Source organism: Erinaceus europaeus, chromosome 12, assembly GCF_950295315.1.
Source record: "Erinaceus europaeus chromosome 12, mEriEur2.1, whole genome shotgun sequence".
Taxonomy (NCBI): Eukaryota; Metazoa; Chordata; class Mammalia; order Eulipotyphla; family Erinaceidae; genus Erinaceus; species Erinaceus europaeus.
Window position 1 is genome coordinate 81527437 of NC_080173.1, and position 22354 is coordinate 81549790.

Below are 22354 nucleotides of genomic sequence, written 5' to 3' on the forward strand. Positions count from 1 at the left end.
GTTAGGACACCAATCCTACCACCAACTTAGGTTTATTCTTTTTTTTTTTTAAGTAGATGAGTCCATTTACTTATTTTAATACTTCATTTATTTATTTATTTAATGAGTTTGAATGCTTAAGGGAGAGCCCATAGCACTGTTCAGCTCTAGCTTATGGTGGTACTACAGATTAGATCTAGGGCCTTGCAGTCTTAGTCATGGGAGTTGTTTACATAAGATTTGTGTTACTTTGGTAAGTACTGTCTCCTCCATCACCTAAACAAATTTATGTTTCCTAAATATTTAAAATTGTTAAATGAACTGCATAGATTAGCAGTACCAGTGTAATGTTCAGTAACTAAGACACTGGGCACCCTTTTATAATCCTGGACTTTAGTGGGAATGTCTCTATCATCATCATCAATCATCATGTGCCACCAGAGCTATTGCTGAGGCTCAGTGCCTGTGCAATGAATCCACTGTCCCTGGAAGCCTTTTTTTTCTTTTTAAAATTTTTTTTTTAGATAGAGACAGAAAGAAATTGAGAGGGAACAGACAAAAGATAGGAAAATGGAGACAACTGTATCACTGTTTCATTGCTCATGAAGCTTCCCTCCTACAACAGGGGCCCAGGGTTAAGCCTGGGTCATTGCATACCTTAGAATATGCGTTCTACCAGCAGCTCCTCTGCAAAACCCCAGTGGGACTCTTAATGGGTCTCTTAATGCCCCCATTAATATTAAGGTTGCTCAGATGTATTATTATCTGTTCCTATTGTACTGAACATTTTTGTCTGATATGGCTACTAAATTTTAACAAATATACTATTTTTATAAAAACAGTCTTTCTATGTTTAAAAGATTTAAATATTTTAATCAAACAAGTGAAAAACAAGAGCTATAAAACTATGAATATGGTCACTTAAACAGTAATAAAAATGCTTGGTTACAGTTAAACTTCCTTCAACACCATTTACATTTCATTCATTACTTTGGCACAGTATTTCATCTCAGCATCTCCAATTTTGACAAATGCTTGAAAAGTTTTTTGTTCAGCAACAGATGCTGGTCTGACAGAAACACATTTGAAAATATTCTTTTTCTGGTCATAGTTTCCAACACATCTATGAACTCGTCCTCTAATCAGTCTTGGAAGTTCACGATCCTATTTTAAAAATAAATAAATATCAATAAAGTTGTTATTACTTCATCTGAATTTCAATTTTCAAGTAACAATATGGTCAACTAGATATGATCACCCTAAACCGCTATTAACTACCTTCCTTGATCTGAGGCCCCAGTTGAAGACAAGATCATGATACGAAAGTATATACAGATGTTCTGTCATAGAAGAAAGAAAGCCTTCAGTTGAGTACATTTTCTTAATAAAGTAGGAAGTTGCTGCTATTTAAAAATATGAGTGATTCCATGCTGGAGAGGCTGTATGGACAAAGGAACCTCCTGCACTGCTGGTGGGAATGTAAATTGGTCCAATCCCTGTGGAGAGCAGTCTGGAGAACTCTCAGAAGGCTAGAAATGGACCTACCCTATGACCCTGTAATTCCTCTCCTGGGGATGTATTTTAAGGAACCCAACACACCCATCCAAAAAGATTGGTGTATACCTATGTTCATAGCAGCACAATTTGTAATAGCCAAAACCTGGAAGCAACCCAGGTATCCAACAACAGATGAGTGGCTGAGCAAGTTGTGATATATATATATATATATATACCCAATGGAATACTACTCAGGTATTGAAAATGGTGATTTCACCATTTTCAGCCCATCTTGGATGGAGCTTCAAGAAATCATGTTAAGCAAAATAAATCAGAAACAGAAGGATGAATGTGGGATGATCTCACTCTCAGGCAGAAGTTGAAAAACAAGATCAGAAGAGCAAACACAAGTAGAACCTGAACTGGAACTGGTATATTGCACCAAAGTAAAAGACTGGGGTGCATGGGTGGGGAGAATACAGGTCCTGGAAAAGGATGACAGGAAGATAACACTGAATTTATCTGCTAAAATTTAAAAGGCTGAGAGTACTAAATGTTGATAGGAATGGATAGAAACTACAAGTCTCCTGCTCTGGGAGTGGTAAATTAGAAATTCATTGGAACTTTGGTGGTAGGTGTAATATAGGCATACACTGTAATCTTACAATCTTGTAACATACTATTAATAAAAAAATTCAAGTAATTATAAAAAAGAAATTCATTGACAGTAACTACCCTATTAGAATATACATATGCATGCTGATCCAGCAATCTGACTTGTATGTACTCAGTAGAAATCCATGTGTATGCACACCAAAATACATATACTAGAATTTTTATAGAGCAAAGAAAAGTCTGAAAGCAAACCAGAAGTCCAACAGTAGAACAGAAAACTAAACTGTGGTATATTCAGCAACAGAATAAAAAAAACTGTACTATGTGCAACAACAAATATTGTGTTGATTAAAATTATACATAAAAGTATATCATAAAGTTCAAAGTTACAATTAACTTAAGACATTAAAGTAAGAAGGTGGAAGACAGGTAGTAAGGAGGATACTAGGTGATTCTCATTTGTGATACTGCATAGAATTGTACTAGTATGATTTGCACATTTTCCTGATTTTAATTCAATTTAAGAAGACTGTTAAAAACCAAAAAGAAAAAAAAGGAATCAGGGTGTTACCAAATAGCATGGCAATTATTTCTTGATCATATACTATATGATCATGTCTTACCACTTAATCTCCAAAACAACCTACCAAAGTCAGAATTCATTAGATTATTTTACAGGTTAAAAAAACCTGAAGTTTGTGAAGTTTAGGCAAGTTATTCAAAGTCATAATGATTAAGTAGAGTGGAATAAAAATTGGAATCCAAGTTTGGGTTTTTTTTTTTTTACAGAACTGTGAGCAAACATTTCACTATGTTACATTTTTTCTATCCAGGGTTTTAACCCTTGAAGGATTCCACAACTACTAGTAGACTTTTTTTAAAAAAAGAGAAAAAATGGGGGTCCGGCGGTGGCGCAGTGGGTTAAGCGCACGTGGTGCAAAGTGTAAGGACCGTGTAAGGATCCCGGTTCGAACCCCCAGCTCCCCACCTGCAGGGGAGTCGCTTCACAGGCGGTGAAGCAGGTCTGCAGGTGTCTATCTTTCTCTCCCCCTCTGTCTTCCCCTCCTCTCTCCATTTCTCTCTGTCCTATCCAACAACGAACAACATCAAACAATGGCAATAATAGTAACCACAATGAGGCTACAACAAGGGCAACAAAAGGGAAAAAAATGGCCTCCAGGAGCGGTGGATTCATGGTGCAGGCACCAAGCCCAGCAATAACCCTGGAGGAAAATAAATAAATAAATAAATAAACAAATAAATAAATAAATAAGAGAAAAAAAGAGAAGTACTGAAGCAGCTCTAGCACCCTGCATGGTTCTCCCATGCAGTGGTCAGGGGCTGAAACCTAGATTTTTGCATACTGGAGTGCACACTCTACCAGGCGAGTTATCCTGTAGCACCAAAGTATGCACCTGTTATTAAGTTTCCAGAATTCTTTGTGATCCTCAATCTGCTCTGTTACCTGCAGCATTTTTTGTCAAAAGTCTCTTTCCTATATTCCAGTCTCTGCCCTGCAATTTGAAAATGGCTAACCTTACTCCTGTCACTAGCTCGACACTCTAGTACTAGAGTGTACAACACAGCCTTTCAGCTTCCTGCCTTTGCCCGTGCTGCTCCCATGCTTAGAACGCATTCCTCTCCATCCCTTTCCATTCTTAAGCATACTTCCGCTTAATTTAGTAGTCCCTCAATGTCTGAGAAAAAGACTCATCATGGGTAGGGGAAATCATGTAATGGTTATGCAAACAGACTCTCATGCCTGAGGCTCTGAGCTCCCAGGCTCAATCCCCAGTACCATCACAAGCCATAGCTGAGCAGTGCTCAGGTAAAAAAAATTTTTAAATTTGGGAGTCGGGCTGTAGCACAGCGGGTTAAGCGCAGGTGGCGCTAAGCTCAAGGCCCGGCGTCAGGATCCAGTTAGAGCCCCCGGCTCCCCACCTGCAGGCAGGTCCCTTCACAGGCGGTGAAGCAGGTCTGCAGGTGTCTGTCTTTCTCTCCCCCTCTCTGTCTTCCCCTCCTCTCTCCATTTCTCTCTGTCCTATCCAACAACAATGACATCAATAATAACTACAACAATAAAACAACAAGGGTAACAAAAGGGAATAAATAAATAAAATAAAATAAATTTTAAAAAATTTTTTTTTAATTAAAAAATTTTAAAAATAAAATAAATAAAAATATAATAAAAATAAAATTTAAAAAAGAAAAGATTGGTTATCACAGTCTTCAATAACTCTGCCCTGCTCTGTTCTAGTCCTCCTATGACCACAATAGCCTGTCATATTTCTTTCCTATCACACCATGCCACAGGATATTTATCTTTTTTCTAGCTGAAATGATAGAACTCTTTGAAGGAGATATTTACCATTTAGATTCTACCTTGTTACTTGCATTTATCAAAACATTTGGCACATAATAGGCTCTCCAATTACATGTAATAAACAACTTTAATATCAGAATTAAAACCAAACAAAACATTAAAAGTAATACTAAATTATCAATAGAATTTCTACTATAATGTAAATAGCTTACATTTGTATGCTTTATTGGCATAAACTTTGAAAGAATATTTAAACTAATACTCACTATTTCATAAAATACACAAGGCAGAGTACTTTTTCCATCTCTCATAACAAAAGTCTTTGAATAACTTGGACCAGGTATAACGGCTGAATCAAGAACAGCTGAGAAACATTAAGATGGGAGTAGAAGGGTCAGTATCAGTAAAATTCAAGAAAAACAAAAAGAATACTCAAATAACTATTCCTACATTAATCATGCATAGTTTTATATATGCAATAATAAAGAAAACATTTTAAGAGATATTTACAAACTGTCTTATACAAAAGAAAATAAAATCTCTGGCCCTCTGGAATTTAGGAATATCTTAATGATAAAGTTCATCTAATCTTCAGTAGTTGGCTATCTAAAATTTTTTTCTAAAGAGTGCTTACTTCTCCAGATTATTCTACTATATTATAATAATAATAAATACACATGTATAACAAGCACCATAATTTAATGAAAAAGTCACTGTGTTTGAATAAGAAGCAATGCATTTGAGTTCCAACTCTTCAACTAAAATGAACACATTATTTTTTCAAATGCTTCAACTATAAAATGCAAGTGATATCAGGTTGTCAGAAAAGTGATGATGCATTTTTGCATAGAAAATGTTATGACTTTTATGACAGTCCAATAATTCATGTTTATCTCAAAAAAATGTTATCAGGTGACAGAATTAGTCATTCCTTTAATGTAATGAACATCTGTTAATTTGAGGTCAGCCTTTACTTCACTGAATAATACTTAACTTTTCATTTAGGAAACCTCTCCTATGCTATTCTTAGCCATGTAATTTGAATGAGATTTGTTCCCATACCCAGATCTAGGAGTCACCTGAAGTTGACTTCCCTAACTACAGAATTCAGTCACAATGATGGCCTTGTTAACCAGCCAGAAACAAGATGTAAGAGGTTATTTGCTGGTTTCTAGAAAAAGCAACTAAATGATTATTGGAGAATGTCACAGTATGTTATAAAGATATGAGAAGCCTAGAACTTGAATAATCAGGGGTTGGGCAATAGTGCAGTGGGCTAAGTGCACATGGCACGAAGTGCGAGGACAGGTGTAAGGATTTTGGTTCAAGCCCCTGGCTCCCCACCTACAGGGGGGTCACTTCATGGGAGGTTGCTTCACAGGTGGTGAAGCAGGTCTGCAGGTGTCTATCTTTCTCTCCCCCTCTGTCTTCCCTTCCTCTCTCCATTTCTCTCTGCCCTATCCAACAACAAGGACATCAATATCAACAATAATAACCCCAACAACAATTTAAAAAAAACAAAAAACAAGGGCAACAAAAAGGGGGGAAATGGCCTGCAGGAGCAGTGGATTTGTGGCACAGGCACTGAGCCCCAGCAATAACCCTGGAGGCAAAAACAAAAAACCAAAAAACTTAAAATAATCATAGTGATAGAATCAGAGGTGATGAAGAGATCACAATTGGAGACTCAGGATGAAGTCAGCACTATCACAGCACAGAAAAATGGCTAAATCTCAAAAGCACAATACTGAATGAAAATGCAAGATTTAAGTCTGACAGACAAACTCACATATGTGTAAGTTTAAAGTGTAGGTAGCAAAGATGCCACAGGATTATTTCTAGAGAAGAAAAATGGATGGGTGCTGCCAATACACCTGAAACAGGAATGTGCGCGCATTTTAAACATTTCCTGTATATTTGGAATATTTCCTAATTCTAATTATCTATTTATAGAAAGAAATGTTTTGGTTATCATTTCTTACTAGTTTATCTCTATTCCAGGTAAAATCAAATTCTAGAAACATTATGCAAACTTCTCCTTTTAAATATTAATTTATAAAATTAATTGTGGGATTCATATCAGTAAATAATCCTTTACAAACATTTTTCAGAGTATTTAAAACATGATTTAATTTATATACAAATTATTAGCTGAATTTAGTGTAATATAGTAGTAAAGAGCACTAAGTTGAGAAGGAGATTTAGATTCTAGAGGAATTTCTGTTGGTTTCTGTGATTTTGCTGTTTTTGAGTTTTAGAAATATATCTGCTCCAAACTGCCAGAATCACTCACATGGATACTGTGATGACTTGATATCACATAGTTAAGTCTATTTTAATTATTTCCTCAGCTACTTCAAGAATTAAGTCAGATTACTTGTAAGGATCTTTGCAAATTTAACACTACAAATCAGAAAAATTAATAACCATTAATAATCAATTACATTTTAAGTCACATAAATAAATGACAGATCAGAAACTAATGAAACTCCTATAGTCCGTAATACATACTGGCAGATTTTTTTTTTCCTACAGGTTTACCAATGGGGCTCAGTGCCAGCACTAGGAATCCACTGCTTCTGGCAGCCATCTTTTCCATTTTATTGGCTAGGAGAGGGAAAAGTTGCGAGAAGATGGAGAAATAGAGAGGGAAAAAGACACTTGCAGACCTACTTTGCTGCCTGTGAAGCATTCCCCCTGCAGGTGGGGATCTAGGGGCTCGAATCCAGATCCTTGAGCAAGTCCTTGCACTTAGTCCTATGTGTGCTTAACCAGGTACACCACTGCCTGGCTCCCTGCTTTTTATTTAAACCCCCCTAGGTGTTGGCATTTAAAACTATTATCCAAATAGTTATTACTTAAGTACTTGATGGTTATATATATGCCTACCCAAAATTTCAAAAAGAAGTATGGTTCTCTGTGCATGCTCATGCCAGTACTTCATGCTTTCAATAACTGCAGATATAATTCTTAAAGAATTATCTTTTTCCTTAAATTGTAACTGGTACAATGGGGTTTCCTTTTGGAAAAATTAAAACAAAGCATTAGAAATAACTTTCATTTTCTCATCATACTCTTACTAAGTAAAGACTCTAGATCATTACAATAGACAAATACATAAAATATGTTAAGAGAAATACTGAAAACACTCTGAACCCTAACTTACAGGGAGATGAGAAAATGTTCTTATGTCTCAATAAATGTACTACAAACCATTAACCCCCCCAATAAAATTATAAAAGAAAATAAGAAAGATAAAAAAGAGATTCCAGTATGAAATGCACTATACCTTCAAGGACCATTTCTATAGTTCTTTACTAGGTTTAATCACTCTTCCAGAGCACTGAAAAGGGGAAACTGTAAATAATCTATTTTGTTCAGGAGGCAAGAGAGAAAAGATAGTAAACTAGTACATATGTGTGTGTGTGCACGCACACAAATACATTTACAAAGAAAAACAGTCCAAGCAATGAAGAGTGGAAGTGAGACTAAGATACAGGTACAGAGAAGACTATAAACAAAAGCACAGTGATATCACAGCACATATCATGTTTAAAGAATTGTGAGGGAGTCGGGAGGTAGTGCAGCGGATTAAGCGCATGTGGCACGAAGTCCAAGGACCAATTTAAGGATCCCAGTTCGATTCCCCGGCTCCCCACCTGCATCGGAGTTGCTTCACAGGCAGTGAAGCATGTCTGCAGGTGTCTATCTTTCTCCCCCTCTCTGTCTTCCTCTCCTCTCTTGATATCTCTCTGTCCAATCCAACGATGACATCAATAACAACAACAATAACTACAACAATAAAACAAGGCCAACAAGAGAATAAATAAATAAATATTTTTTTAAAAAAGAATTGTGAATAATCTCAAATAGCCAGAGCACTGAAGAATTAGTGAGGGAGTCGGGCTGTAGAGCAGCGGGTTAAGCGCAGGTGGCGCAAAGCACAAGGACTGGAGTAAGGATCCCAGTTCGAGCCCCGGCTCCCCACCTGCAGGGGAGTCGCTTCACAAGCGGTGAAGCAGGTCTACAGGTGTCTGCCTTTCTCTCCTCTCTGTCTTCCCCTCCTCTCTCCATTTCTCTCTGTCCTATCCAACAACAACAACAATAACTAAAAAATAAAAAAAAGAATTAGTGAAACACAGAATATGAGGCTGTAAAAGTAAAACAGGAATAGATTATAGAGCAGAGGTCATCTAACTATTGTCTAATTCAAATCTAATCTATCTGTTTTTGTAAAGAGAAATTCTATTATATTTTTGTGGAAATGCAAACTGGTGCAGCCATTGTGAAGAGTATGGAGGATCCTTAAATAAATTTAAAAGGAAATACCTCATGATCCAGCAATGATCCAGCAATACCACTCACAGGTATATAACCAAAACATAAAAATATTAATCTGAAGGGACATATGCACCTCCATGTTCACATCTGCATTATTCACAATACCCAATATATGGATGCAACCTAAATGCCCGTAACAGATGATGGATAAAGACATTATGGAACATATACTCAATGGACCACTACTAAGCTATTAAAAGAGATGATATAATTATATCCTTTGAGACAAAATGGATGGAACTGGAGGTGATAATGCTCAATGAAGTAAGAAAGTGAAGGACAACTACTGGATGGTTTCACTCATACATGGAATATAGACAACTCAAACACACGAACTCAGGGGAAAAGCAGTTAACTGGGGGCCAGGTGGTAGCACAAAGGGTTAAGTGCATATATGCGAAGCGTAAGGACCAGCTCAAGGATCCTGGTTTGAGCACCTGGCTCCCCACCTGCAGGGTGGTCAATTCACAAGCAGTGAATCAGGTCTGCAGGTGTCTGTCTCTTCCCCTCTGTCTTCCCCTCATCTCTCAATTTCTCTCTGCCTTATACAACAACAAAAGCAATTAACAACAACAAACAATAAACAACAAGGGCAACAAAAAGGGAAAAACAGCCTCCAGGAGCAGTGAATTCATAGTGCAGGCACCAAGTCCCAGCAATAACCTGGAGGCAAAAAAAAAAAAAAAAAAGCAGTCAACCCATCTAAGGCCTTGCGAGAACTATGGAAGTTATTATTGGGTGGTGGGAATGGTAGGGCACTCTACATCTATGATCTTATTATAGTCTTATAAATCACTAATAAGGTATTCTAAAAATAAGTTAATATTTATTTTATATTTAAATGTAAATATAAAATGTAAATAATATTTAAATTTACCTGGACAGTGTCTTTTTCTGCAGTAACACTCAGCACTTTTTTCTTGTACTGATTTTGCTGAAAATCTGGCTTAATTGCCTGGAATGCACTGTTTTTATCTAGACTTCTCATTGTGGAGCCAGATGTTTTTGATGATTGTATTAGTTGGAGTACTTTAGTTTCTCTCTGGTGAGACAACTTAGGAGGTTCAGATAGTCTTGATTGCTCCTGTTGCTGAAATCCAAAATTCCTTGGACAGGGGTTTATTCCATCATTTGCAACTAGGTTTGTTCTTGTACACTGAGGTCTAAAATCATTTCTATCCCAGGTTTTCAAGCCAGTATTTTTGTTGCCATCTCTGTAGATTTATTAGATTTAAGGAAAAAAACAGTATTAACTTTTATTTATATTTAATAAAATCAACAATAAAAAATTGCATTAGTGGTTAAACACAAGATTTTTATGTCTGAGGCTCCAACGTCTCAGATTCAATGCCTTATGAGCAGTGCACTGCTTTTAGAAATGAACTTTGAGATAAACTATCATAAATATATATGTACCCAACACATGTGCACATAGATATACAAAATAAGTACTACTGACCTCAACTGATATATTTATGACAACACAGTAATAGTAGAGAATCTTAGCATGTCACTTATGGCAAGAGACATTATCATCTGGACAGAAATAATATCAACAAAGAAATAGTAGAGCCAAATGAAGCAATATATGAGAAAGACTTAACAGACATAATCAGAAACTTCCACCCCAAAAGAAATATACATTCCCCTCAAGAGTACATAGAACATTACTGAGGGTTGACCAGATGGTGGGAAACAAAAGCAGTTTTAATGTAAATATGAAGACTGAAATCATTAAAAAAAATTGTCCTTTCTAAATCATAAAAATACAATGCAATAAAACCACCACAATATGAAAATATCAAACATATGTAAACTAAACAACATGATTCCCTCTCTATTTTTCTGTCTGAAAAAGTCAACTCAGAGTAGTGAAGTTCCAGCAGCAATAGACAAACTAAATAAATAAGTAAATAAAATGAAGTATTTTATGACCTGTCAATACCATTCCTAGAAATATACCCAAAAAACATGAAGACACTAATTTCGAAGGAAATATACATCCCTATGTTCATTGCTGTACTATTCACAATAGCCAAAATATGAAGTCAAAGTAAATACCTATTAACAAATGGCTAGATAAAGCTGGTATGAAATATACATTCAGTGGAATGCTACTCTCTAATTTTAAAAAGGTGATATTGTATTGTTCAGGATAAAATAAATGGAACTAAGCCACAAGGTTCCAGATGCTACCATGATGCCAACTGGGCTTCCCTGGGCAGACAACCCCACCAATGTGTCCTGGAGCCCTGCTTCCCCAGAGCCCCACCCCACTATGGAAAGAGAGAGACAGGCTGGGAGTATGGATCGAACTGCCAATGCCCATATTCACCAGGAAAGCAATTACAGAAGTCAGACCTTCCACCTTCTGCACCCCATAATGACCCTGGGTCCATACTCCCAGAATGATAAAGAATAGGAAAGCTATCGGGGAAGGGAGGGAATACAGAGTTCTGGTGGTGGGAACTGTGTGGAGTTGTACCCCTCTTATCCTATGGTTTTTGTCAATGTTTTCTTTTTTATAAATAAAAATTTTTTAAATTAAAAAATAAAATAAAATAAATGGAACTGTAAGTGACTACACTAGGTAAAATAAATTTTAAAAAGTGAAAATAACAAACATGCAAAAAGAGTAATCAAACTATCTTTTAGACTTTGCAAAAAGAAAAAAAACAATGGTGGTTATGGGAGGGAAGAGTGAGGGTACCAAAGAAATTTTGTGAGTTGTACAAATACATGCATAATGTGAAACTATTATGTGAAATTAATATGAAATTTTATAATTTTGTAAACTAATTTTAATGTCATTAATTTTTTAATTATTAAATTTAAATAGTGACATGTGGGAGACCCTGATCTCATTCCTCAGTGCCAAAAAAAAAAAAAAAGAAAAAAAAAGGTTTTCTTGACTCTTTATGTTTTGTCAACTAACAGTAATGACAAAATCATAAATTCATGGAAGTAAATATTATTATTATAATATGAAGACTTCACTGGAAACATAATTACTACCAAATAACCAATTTATATAGCATATTTTCTTAACTTTTATAGAATGCAGCTAATACTACTATAGTTATTTAATAAGAATTGAAACTTTTGAAATACAATTTTAAGAAAGGAGAGAAGGGTGAAGAAGGGGATACATAAGGGGGCAGAAGAAAAACTAAGTGAGCAATCTTAAGTAGACTCACCGGCAACCACTCTTGCCTTTTTCAGTACTTGACTGAATAGACTTCAAAGCAGTATCTTGACTTCTCAGGGGATGAGCAACTGAATGTGCTATTTGCCTTTGAAAAAAAAACTTATTAAGTAATAGTTTATTTCTAAGCTAATAAATGTAAAACACACATATAGAATAACAGCAGTCAGTAACAGACATACATAATCATTTGGTACATATTTTTTCACATACCCTGTGTTCACTGCTTCCTTTAAAGGAGGTACCTCAGGATTCATAATGTCCCAGGCCCAATCTCAAAAGATATAACATAGATAAAAGTAAGAGGGGTAGCATTTTAAATTACTACTTTATACTCTATTTAAATAGTTAAAACTAGAAAAAGAAAGTTTGAAGATATAAACTTTTTCTTTAAAATTACTTCAGTGTAAAAATTTATTGCAGTCTTTCTTGCTATTTTTACAGACATGTTTATCCCACTGCATTTTAGGGGAAACAAAAGTTCTAATACTTATATTTTCCACCTAACCAGAACTTCTTTAAACTTTTTTGATCCCAATCCCTAGCAAAAATCAGAACATGGTGTGTATGTGACATGAAACATAAAATTCATCAATTCTTACTATGAATGATATAATCTGGCACTTTTCTTTTTTGCTTCTAGGGCTATTGCTGGGGCTCAGTGTCTGTACCACAAATCCACTGCTCTTAGAGGCTATTTTTTTCACTTTTATTGCCCTTGTTTTTTATCATTGTTGTGGTTATTATTGTTATTATTGATGTCATCGTTGTTGGATAGGACAGAGAGAAATGGAGAGAGGAAGGGGAGGTAGAGAGGGGAGAGAAAGACAGATACCTGCAGACCTGCTTCACCACTTGTGAAGCAACTCCCCTGCAGGTGGGGAGTGGGGGGGCTCAAACCAGGATCCTAATGTGGCCCTTGTGCTTTGTGCCATGTGTGCTTAACCTGGTGCGTTACCACCCAGCCTCCAGATATTTTTTAATGGCAAAGAATGCCCAGATAAATTATGACTTAGCAATGTCCTTGTGATCCTGATTACATCAAACATCTTCAACCAGAATTGAAACAGTACTGATGTCCAGACCAAAAGCAAACAAGTCCTGAACAATGTAAAAATTCCCCCAACCTACTCTGGGTGCATACAGCTCGCCACTCTCAGGCCCCTAACCCGCCATGGAGTCTGCTACTCCTAACCTCCTCGATTAAACTCTTTATCTGCTCTCTCTCTCAAAAAAAGAAAAGAAAAGAAAAAGGTCCTTGTAAATTTTTTCACTTTATCCACAAGAAAATGAAAATACAAAATACTTCAAATCTGGAAGAAAAACAAAATATTGTAAATTCAGAAGTATAAATTTTTAACACTGTATTGGAAAGCTCATGGTTTGCAGTACAGTTGTTGACACATGTGTACAATTTCCATTTCCCTGTGATAGGCAACTGCAAAACACCCCCAACTAAGGTCCTTTTCCACCATCATGCACATGGTTATTGCTGGGGCTCAGTGCCTGCATGACAAATCCATCATTTTACCATTTCCATAGACCATTCTCTCTGCCCTTCTCCCCCCACCCTTTGATAGGATAGAGAAAACTCAAGAGAGGAAGAGGAGATAGAAGGGGTGATCTATATCACTGCTTCAGAGCTTATGAATCTTCCCCCATCAGATAGAACATGGAGGGGGTTGAAGCTATGTTTTAAATTTCTAGTTGTATAATGTCTCATTAAATATTTAAGTGTGCCCAAAACAACATATATAAGTATGCACCAAGTACACTGCAGAATATCTGCTTGTCCGCATGTTCTTCCAGAAAAATCAACAAACATTAAGGTCTCCAAGTATCATAGCCAAGAGGTTAAATTGGGCTTTTACAGGGTGGAGGTGTGGACTGACCTGCCAATGCCCATGTCCAATAGAGCAGTCATTACAGAAGCCAGAACTCCCAGCTTCTGCACCCCATAAAGAATTTTGATCCATACTCCCAGAGGGAGAGAAATTTTAGAGGAAGATGACCAGAGGGCTCTGAAATCTAACTCCATCAGGACTCAGAGAGAGAAGAGGAATAAAAGGAAGAACATTCGGAAGTAGTGATGGGTATAGGTGTGACTTAGAAAGGAAAAGAAGATAGGACCATAGAAAAAAATGGGCAAATGCATATAGTTATAGAAATAATAGTCATTTTGGGAGAACTGCTGCTGTTTCTGATGGAGGGAATGAGGACACAGAACAACCGTGTGGAATTATACCCATTATCTTACAAATTTGTAAACCAGCATTAAATAACTAATGAAAAAAATTGGGGTTATTAGTGACCTAATTTTTTTTTCAGAGTACTGCTCTGGTTTACAGTGGTACAGAGAATTAAATTTGGGGCTTTGGAGCCTCAGGCATGAAAGTCTCTTTGCAGAACCACTATGTTATCTCCAGTCCTTAGTAACCTAAATTTTAAAGGATACGTTGACACTTTGGTAGAATGTGAACTGTGCTGACACCTATCCTGGAGAGATGTGAAATTGTGTGCCACTCTGACAACAGATTATAAATCAACATTTCCACAATAAAGTTATAATGATGAACTGAACCAGAGACTCTGTGTCTCCAGAGTCTGAGTCAAAAGACACAGAGGATAATCAAAGTGTTCTGAAAGCTAGAAGTAAAAAGATGCTAACTCCCAGCAAAGACAGTTCAGTTCATATGCTAGACAAAGTTATAAGGAAGAGAAATGGTTAAGAGAGCAAAGTCAACAAATGAAACAAGTAAAAAATGCTATAAGTGGAAAAAGACACTAGAAATCTGGACTTCAACTCTTCCTAAGATCTACATTTTTCCATCCTTCCTGTGTTCCCATACATATTCATCCCTATTCCTTAGGCAGTGTGAATTTCTCTATTATAATCATCTAATGTCAAAGTCCCAATATGTGCACTAAAAGACAAAAAAATATTTACAATATAGGTTAAAACCTCATTACAACAATGTCTCCAAATAAAGGATATAAGGAAACTCAAAATTACTATACTGGAATGTTCAGTAATAATCTAGTAAAATCCCTATATCTGGACAGCCAAAAAGAAAAAGTGAACTTTCTATTTCTATTACATAAAACTGAGATAGTAATTTCCTATTATCCTATGTCATAATTTCTGAAAATATTTGCCTTATTCAGCATCTTACCTGTTGGTAGAGGAGGGAAATCATAACTTTCCAAAGTAGCACTGATACCTGGATCATTTTTAAGTGGGTTAGAAGTTAATGGCTGTCTATTCCTTTTTTTCTGGTTGAACAATGGTACAGGCAAACAACCTAAATTGAATATTCCAACAAATTATTACTTAAAAGGCAAACAGACCTAGTTATATAATAAATACTAGCAATGTAATAATACATAACTTGAATTTAACTACTCTTAAATGTTTGTTATGGATATATTTCTACATCTTTGACTTAATTTTTAGTCTTTAAAGACCCTGAAGAGCTTTACTTATCTCTCTAAAAGTTTTTTGTGCTACCTTAACATTTCTTGAATTACTCTGGTTTTAAAATACTTTTCATTGGGGCCGGGTGGTGGTGTACCTGATTGAGCCCACATGTGACCATGCACAAGGACCCAGGTTAAAGCCCCCGGTCCCCTCCTGCAGGGGGAAAGCTTTGTAAGTGGTGAAACAGTGCTGCAGGTGTCTCTCTCTCTCTCCCTCTCTTATCATCCTCTTCCCTCTTGATTTCTGGCTGTCACTATCCAATAAATAAAGATAATAAAAAATTAAAATAATTTTCATCCGTATCCACATGACCCAATTCTTCCCAAATTCAATGTTTTCCTAAATGCCTTCTGTTTGCCTATTACCATGGCAACTAGTGAGGACCATTCAAATACAAGCAAGGGAGACCTAGAGTTTGACCTATGCCTTCCAAAACTCTAACCACTGTTTGCATTATGATAGCACACTTTTCCAGGCAACTTGCTAATTTAACTACTATTTGTCTGGAAATGTGCTCAACATGCTAGACCCAAATGATCATATTCCAAAAGATTTGGTTTGTAAGCCAACACTAGGAAATTTTAATAAACACTCCAGGTATGTGTAATGCACATTTTCTGTAGATAATTTTTACCAAAAACAATTTTAAAAAAGAGAGATGCCTTAGAATAACAATATATGATCCAAATGAGAACATAACCACCAAGCCCTCCAGATGGCAGACTTTGGACATCAGGTCATAACCAAAAGTCAGACTTTATAATCACTAAAACTAGACAGGAACTCAGTGGGAAAAAAGACTCAGAGAGCTAGCACATTACTACAGTGGAAGAAACTACATAGGGCTTAAGCTCCCAAAAGCTCAGATCAGCTCTCTTGCTGTTCTATAACATACTCCAGTAGGTTTGTCAACTCTCACATTATGGAAGCTAAAGACTGTGCTAACTCTTGTATGAAAGGCTGGGGAAGTGATATAGGTTCTGGAGTTAGACTGCCTGGATCTGAGTTACAACTTCAAAGTAAATCTGAGTTATAATTTCAAAGCCTAAAGCTGGACACATTCCTTAGACTGGCTGTTTCAGCATGACATATACTGAGAAACCGTAAAACACAATTCTTAACCTGGATTCGGGAATTAAATGCCAAGCTTCAAATCCTAGTTGTGTTGTTTTTTCAATTTTATTTTATTTTATACTTTTGTGGAGCTAGAACATGTACGATTTTACCACTCCAAGCCACCTTTTCATCCAGACAGACACAGAGATGCAGAGAACAGACACCACAGCAATGGAGCTTCCTCCAGTGGCACAGTTCCTCCTTATGATGCCAGTGCTTGGCCCTGTGCTGCACATGTGGCAAGCTGAGGTATGTCTCTGACTCTGTGATTTTCCTCTTTCTTTCCTTCTTTTTTTTTTTGGGGGGGGGGGGCAGGGAAAATGTTTCCTTTTTATTGGGATTAGTGGTTTACAGTAAGTACAATTGTTGACCTATGGCTATAATGTCTCACCCCCAGCCTAGGTCCCCCCCACCATCATGCACCAGGACCTGAAAACCCCTTTATCCCCACTCTCTTCAGAGTACTTTGCCTTGGTGCAATATACCAAAGCCAGCCCAAGTTCTACTTTGTGTTTCCCCTTCCTGTTCTTATTTCTCAGCTTCTGCCCATGAGGGAGATCATCCCATATTCATCCTTCTCTTTCTGGCTGATCTCACAATGTGATTTATTTAAGCTCCATTCAAGATGATGTGAAGAAGTTGACTTCATCATTCTTAATAGCTGGGATGGATGGATATATTCATATATATCACACAACTTCTTTTTTCCAATTTTTGGAAAATTGTTTCTTGTTTTAATTTTTATTTATAAAATGTAAATACTGACAAGACCATAGGATAAGACGGGTACATTTCCACACAATTCCCACCACCAGAACTCCATATCCCATTCCCCTCCCTTGATAGCTTTCTTATTCTTTATCCCTCTGGGAATATGGGCCCACACAACTGGATCACACAATGTTTTTACACACTCATCTGTTGTTGAACACCTACGTTGTTTCCAAATTTGGGCTTGGAAATTGCTCTGCTATGAACTACATAAAACTGGAAAGCTTGTGCATGGCTGAAGGAATCACCACTCAAACTGAGAGACTCCTTACAGAATGGAAGATGATCTTTACATGTCATGTATCAAACAAAATAACTCTCAGAAGGCTAGAAATGAACCTACCCAATGACCCAGAATTCCTCTTCTAGGGATATATCCTAAGGAAACAAACACACTCATCCAAACAGATCTGTGTGCAGTGCTGCAACTTCTTAAGTTATTCAACATCTTTGTGCAACAACAACATTTATCTTAGAAGGCTGTGTAATAAAATCAATGACTGCACATAATTAATATCTATAGCACACAAACAACAGTTATTGCATCTTTACTATGCATTGTTATTATTCCCTTGGTTCTCTTTATTCTTGTCCTCTATCCTTAAATAAACTGAGAAAGCATAAGCAGCAGAAGTTGCAAGAGAGGCAGAAGTGCTTCTGAAAATACTTTAAGGCATAAGCTTACTTTAAATACATATTTATACAAATAAATCTATGTCTTTGTGTTCATCTTAAAAACACAGTACTCAAGCACATAGGGAGTGTAGAAAGAACTCCAACTTGAACCCAGAAAGTTTGATTTACTCTCACCTCTGTCACTGAATGTTTTGCCTTAACATACTTCCTCAGATCTAAATACTTTACTTAAGAAACTTGATTTCCTGGGATCTAAAAAGTACAGATACTATGTGGTAGGTTCAATATTTTGAAAAGTTCATTCCATCATCAACTATACATCACATATACAGAACACAGGAAATTTTTTATAGAAGTTGCTGAATACCTGCTGTACTTCGAGCTGAAGTGTCATTTAGGCTTCTCTTCATTTCCCTTCTGTAACTTTTTCTGTAGCACTCCAAATTTACAGCATGAGATTATCAGGCTAAACTTTCAAAGAAAAAAATTTGTAACATCTTGAATCAACAACAAAACCAAACTATCATCCTCAAAGTTACTAAAACTGTGGTTTTAAACTGTGGTTTCAACCCTGCTAGTGATTTAAACTGAACCCTTTGCTTTCTGAAGATGAATCACATACACATACATACACAACAGCTATACCCTTGGATCATAAACATACATAGTCTTTTTTTTCCCATCTATAAAATTTATTTGATTCAAGCACCCACAGTGAGAATTTTTCTGAACTAATCTACAAAAAGGGACATGAGCTACACCACTGACACACCAGCTTACAAGACAGGGCGGAAACATACACAAATGAACAAGTTACTTGAAAATATGCTATGTCTTAACTAAAATTACTATGCAGATCATTTTGTTTTGGCCCACTGGTTTGGGTTCCCTCAGCTATAGAATACCAAAGACCTCACTTAATATGCATAATAACTGTAGTAAGTTTCCACTCCATTTTTTTTCTTTTGCAACAACAGAACTACTGTTAATAGCTTTCTCCATGTAGCCTAATATATTTTAATTCCATTCTTTTTTAAGAGACGAAATGTTGGAGGGAGCCACCAAAGAGTAGAATCTTCCTTGAATGCAACAGGGGTCCGGCTCCAACCTGGGTTACACACATGGCAAAGCAATACACTGTCCAAAGAGAGATATTTCCCAGACTCTCACTTCCCATTTAATCCCACACCTACCACATGGAAAGGCAACCACCACCTAACCAAAGGAGATCATGTCTGCTCCCAAGTTCACTAACCAGGGAGCAGGGAAGACCTGAGCTCACTCAAGTAATAATGCAAAGCATTTAGTCAGCTATTTTTTTGGCTTTATACCTTAACTCTTTTTTCTGCCACCAGGTTCCAGATGCTAGCATGATGCCAACCAGACTTCCCTGGACAGACAACCCCACCAATGTGTCCTGGAGCTCCGCTTCCCCAGACCCCTGCCCCACTAGGGAAAGAGAGAGACAGGCTGGGAGTATGGATCCACCCGTCAACGCCCATGTTCAGTGGAGAAGCAATTACAGAAGCCAGACCTCCCACCTTCTGCAACCCACAATGACCCTGGGTCCATGCTCCCAGAGGGATAAAGAATAGGAAAGCTATCAGGGGAGGGGACACGGAGTTCTGGTGGTGGGAATTGTGTGGAGTTGTACCCCTCTTATCCTAAGGTTTTTGTCAGTGTTTCCTTTTTATAAATAAGAATTATAAAATACTAATAATGCAAGGCATTCTGCAGTGGGCCTTCATGTCCTGAACTCACTGAAAGAAATCAAACTTGGTGACTTGAAGGTCAGTGTATTCAGTTAAAAGAAGAAAGGAAGGAAGGGAGGGAGGGAAGAAGGGAGGAAGGAAAATGGGAAGGAAGGAAAGAGAAAGGAAAAAGAAAAGGAAGAAATCAAACTTGGGGTGCCTGATGGTGGTGCACCTGGTTGAATGCACGTGTCACAACGCGCGAGGACCCAGGTTCGAGCCCCTGGTCCCCACCTGCAGGGGGGAAAGCTTTGTGAGCGGAGAAGCAGGTCTGCAGGTGTGTCTCTGTCTCTCTATCTCCCCCTTCTATCTCTTGATTTCTGGCTGTCTCTATCCAAAGGATAAAGACAATACAAAATCTTCTTTAAAGAAGAAAAGAAAAAGAAAGAAAACGGGAAACGGGAGGCAAGAGACTGCCTCATCTCTCTGTTCCTTTCTTGGGTTTGAAGTCAGACGTAATTTTGGGGAAAAAAATAAAATACTCTCGGCGGCATTCTAGTCACCAAGCACAACTGACGCTCCTTTTCTTACACAGAAATGTGGCGGCACGTCCACGCCCAACCTAAAGGGCCTCACAAAGGACCTGGGTATCACACAAAACCAAATAAATAGCAAGAGCACAAGCAACTGCCACCCGCACCCGAGCAGGGAGCCAGTGGAGCCGCCTTCCGGCGACCATTAACGTTGCAGCATCGCAGTAGCCCGAGGCACACATGCTGCACATGCGCACACAGGTCTGTATGCACGCGCACGGCGCAGGGTGCTGCCTCCAGCACCAGGAGGGCCTCGAGGCGCCGTGATCCGGTGCTGTCTCCTCACCAGATCTCTCCTGACCCAGGGACTGAAGGCAGTTTGGGGCCGAGGGCTAGCGCACACTCCTTGACTTCTCAGGTCGCCTTGCAAACACCATCAGCAACTTGAACCCACAGGATCCTCACCTCTAACTGACCAACCGTCACTTACACAACCCAGTCAGCTACCACTGACCTTCTCGCCTAGTCGCTGCCGGGGAGGGGGGGGGGGGGCACGAAGTCAAGTTGCGCGCATGCGCATTTTGTTCTACAACCCACTGCGCAGGCGCTATGCCTCCCAACTCTCGCGATGAAGCCTGGCTGGCGATGTTTCCTCAGAGTAAAAAAAGGAAAAAAAAAAAAAAATGACTTGTCCACTTGACCATTCTCCCCCAAACCTGACCGCTACTAAAGCGCTTTTCTCTTTCCTACGTCATGCAACCCAATGATGGCTCTGAAAAAGAAGCCTGCCGTGGGTTCCTGCCCAGTCATCTGCATCATCGGGAGAGTGTCCAGGCCTGGCGGTCTCCCCACACCCAGGCTCCTGACCGAGGTGCTAGGTGGGTTGGTGGGAATCCGCAGGTGCCCTGCGCGGGGCCTGCGAGACAAAGACTCAGAACCAGCTCCCAGGGGGCTTTGCGCCGTGGCTTTCTGAATCACATCAATATGGCGGCGTGGGTGGGAGGGTCGAAGTCGCTGGTTAGCTGGCGGGGAAACTGAGGCCTGGATTCGCGGAGAGCCGTCGGGCAGGCCGGCCGGGGTGAGGCTGGGGGCGACATTTTTGTGTTTTTTGTTTGTTTGTTTACCAGAGCACTGCTCAGCTCTGGTTTATGGTGGTGCAGAGGATTGAACCTGGGACTTTGGAGCCTCAGGCATGGGAGTCTCTTTGCATAACCATTATGCTATCTACCCCTGCCTCAGTTTTGTGTTTTCAACCCCCTCTAGATGTACATTGTAAATGGGGAATCGGTGAACAAGAAGCCCAGGCACACCCAGGGTGCAGGAAAACACTTTGTTGGCGTTGACCCAGAATTAGCTCCCCGCAAAGACCCAGGTTCGACCTCCTCCCTCCCCACCTGCAGGGAGAATTCTTCACCTGCAGTGAAACAGATCTGCAAGTGTCTTCTCTTTCTCTCTCTCTCTACCTCTCCCTCCACTGAATTTCTCTCTGTCCTATCGAATAAAATGAAAAAAAAAAAAAAAAAAAAGCTAATGAATCAGTTGGGAATGTGGGAATATGAGGACCATGAGATGGGCAGAGGTAGATGTGGAGCAATAGATAGATATAGATATAGATAGATAAAGAATCAGCCCATAGGGAGTCGGGCGGTAGCGCAGCGGGTTGAGCGCACGTAGCACAAAGCACAAGGACCGGCGTAAGGATCCGGGTTTGAGCCCCCCGGCTCCTCACCTGCAGGGGAGCCAGTTCACAAGCGTGAAGCAGGTATCTGTCTTTCTCTCCCCCTCTCTGTCTTCCCCTCCTCTCTCCATTTCTCTCTGTCCTATCCAACAACGACGACTACAATAATAAAACAATAAGGGCAACAAAAGGGAATAAATAAATAAATATTTAAAAAAAGGAATCAGCCCATATAATGTGACATGGGGAGATCTGTTACAGTTTCCATTGGAGGGAGATGGGGACACAGAACTCTGGTGGTGGGAACACTGTTATCATATAATTTTATAAATCAGTATTAAATCACTAATAAAAAATTAAATATTTTCCAGAAATAAAAATAAAGAAAAGGAAGGAAAGAAGGAAAGAAAGAAAGAGAGAAAGAAAAGGCTTAAAGCTTTCAGGGTTACACAAACACCAGAAGATGGAGGGGTGTGCATTAAGCTGTGAAA

The 22354-nt window shown here is 38.4% G+C and overlaps 1 protein-coding gene across 4 annotated transcripts; it reads right to left on the reverse strand.

Annotated features, from left to right (window-relative positions):
• Window positions 1-831: 831 nt before the first annotated feature.
• On the reverse strand, window positions 832-20891 carry SPATA22 (spermatogenesis associated 22). Of its 4 annotated transcripts, none has more exons than XM_060202457.1 (9): window positions 20532-20891; window positions 18329-18427; window positions 15134-15262; window positions 12174-12234; window positions 11953-12048; window positions 9633-9969; window positions 7304-7433; window positions 4681-4778; window positions 832-1143 (listed from the first exon to the last, which is right to left on the reverse strand). In XM_060202457.1, the coding sequence occupies exons 2-9, from the start codon at window positions 18369-18371 to the stop codon at window positions 952-954; spliced, it is 1086 nt and encodes a 361-aa protein (XP_060058440.1). In that variant the 5' UTR covers window positions 18372-18427; window positions 20532-20891; the 3' UTR covers window positions 832-951. The 4 variants fall into 4 exon arrangements, with proteins under 4 accessions (XP_060058440.1, XP_060058441.1, XP_060058442.1 ...); XM_060202458.1 differs by having other exon boundaries at window positions 18329-18432; XM_060202459.1 differs by lacking the exon at window positions 20532-20891 and adding an exon at window positions 18136-18213 and having other exon boundaries at window positions 18329-18373.
• Between the last annotated feature and the right edge of the window lie 1463 nt (window positions 20892-22354).

What these genes read in the sequence shown, in the direction of transcription:
- SPATA22 (XM_060202457.1), bottom strand. Translation starts at nt 18,371, where the DNA reads ATGAAGAGAAGCCTAAATGACACTTCAGCTCGAAGTACAGCAG. An exon ending in AAAGGCAAGAGTGGTTGCCG is followed by an intron (nt 9,970 to 11,952) that starts GTGAGTCTACTT and finishes ATAAATCTACAG; the next exon opens with AGATGGCAACAAAAATACTG. An exon ending in CAGAAAAAGACACTGTCCAG is followed by an intron (nt 7,434 to 9,632) that starts GTAAATTTAAAT and finishes TTTTTCCAAAAG; the next exon opens with GAAACCCCATTGTACCAGTT.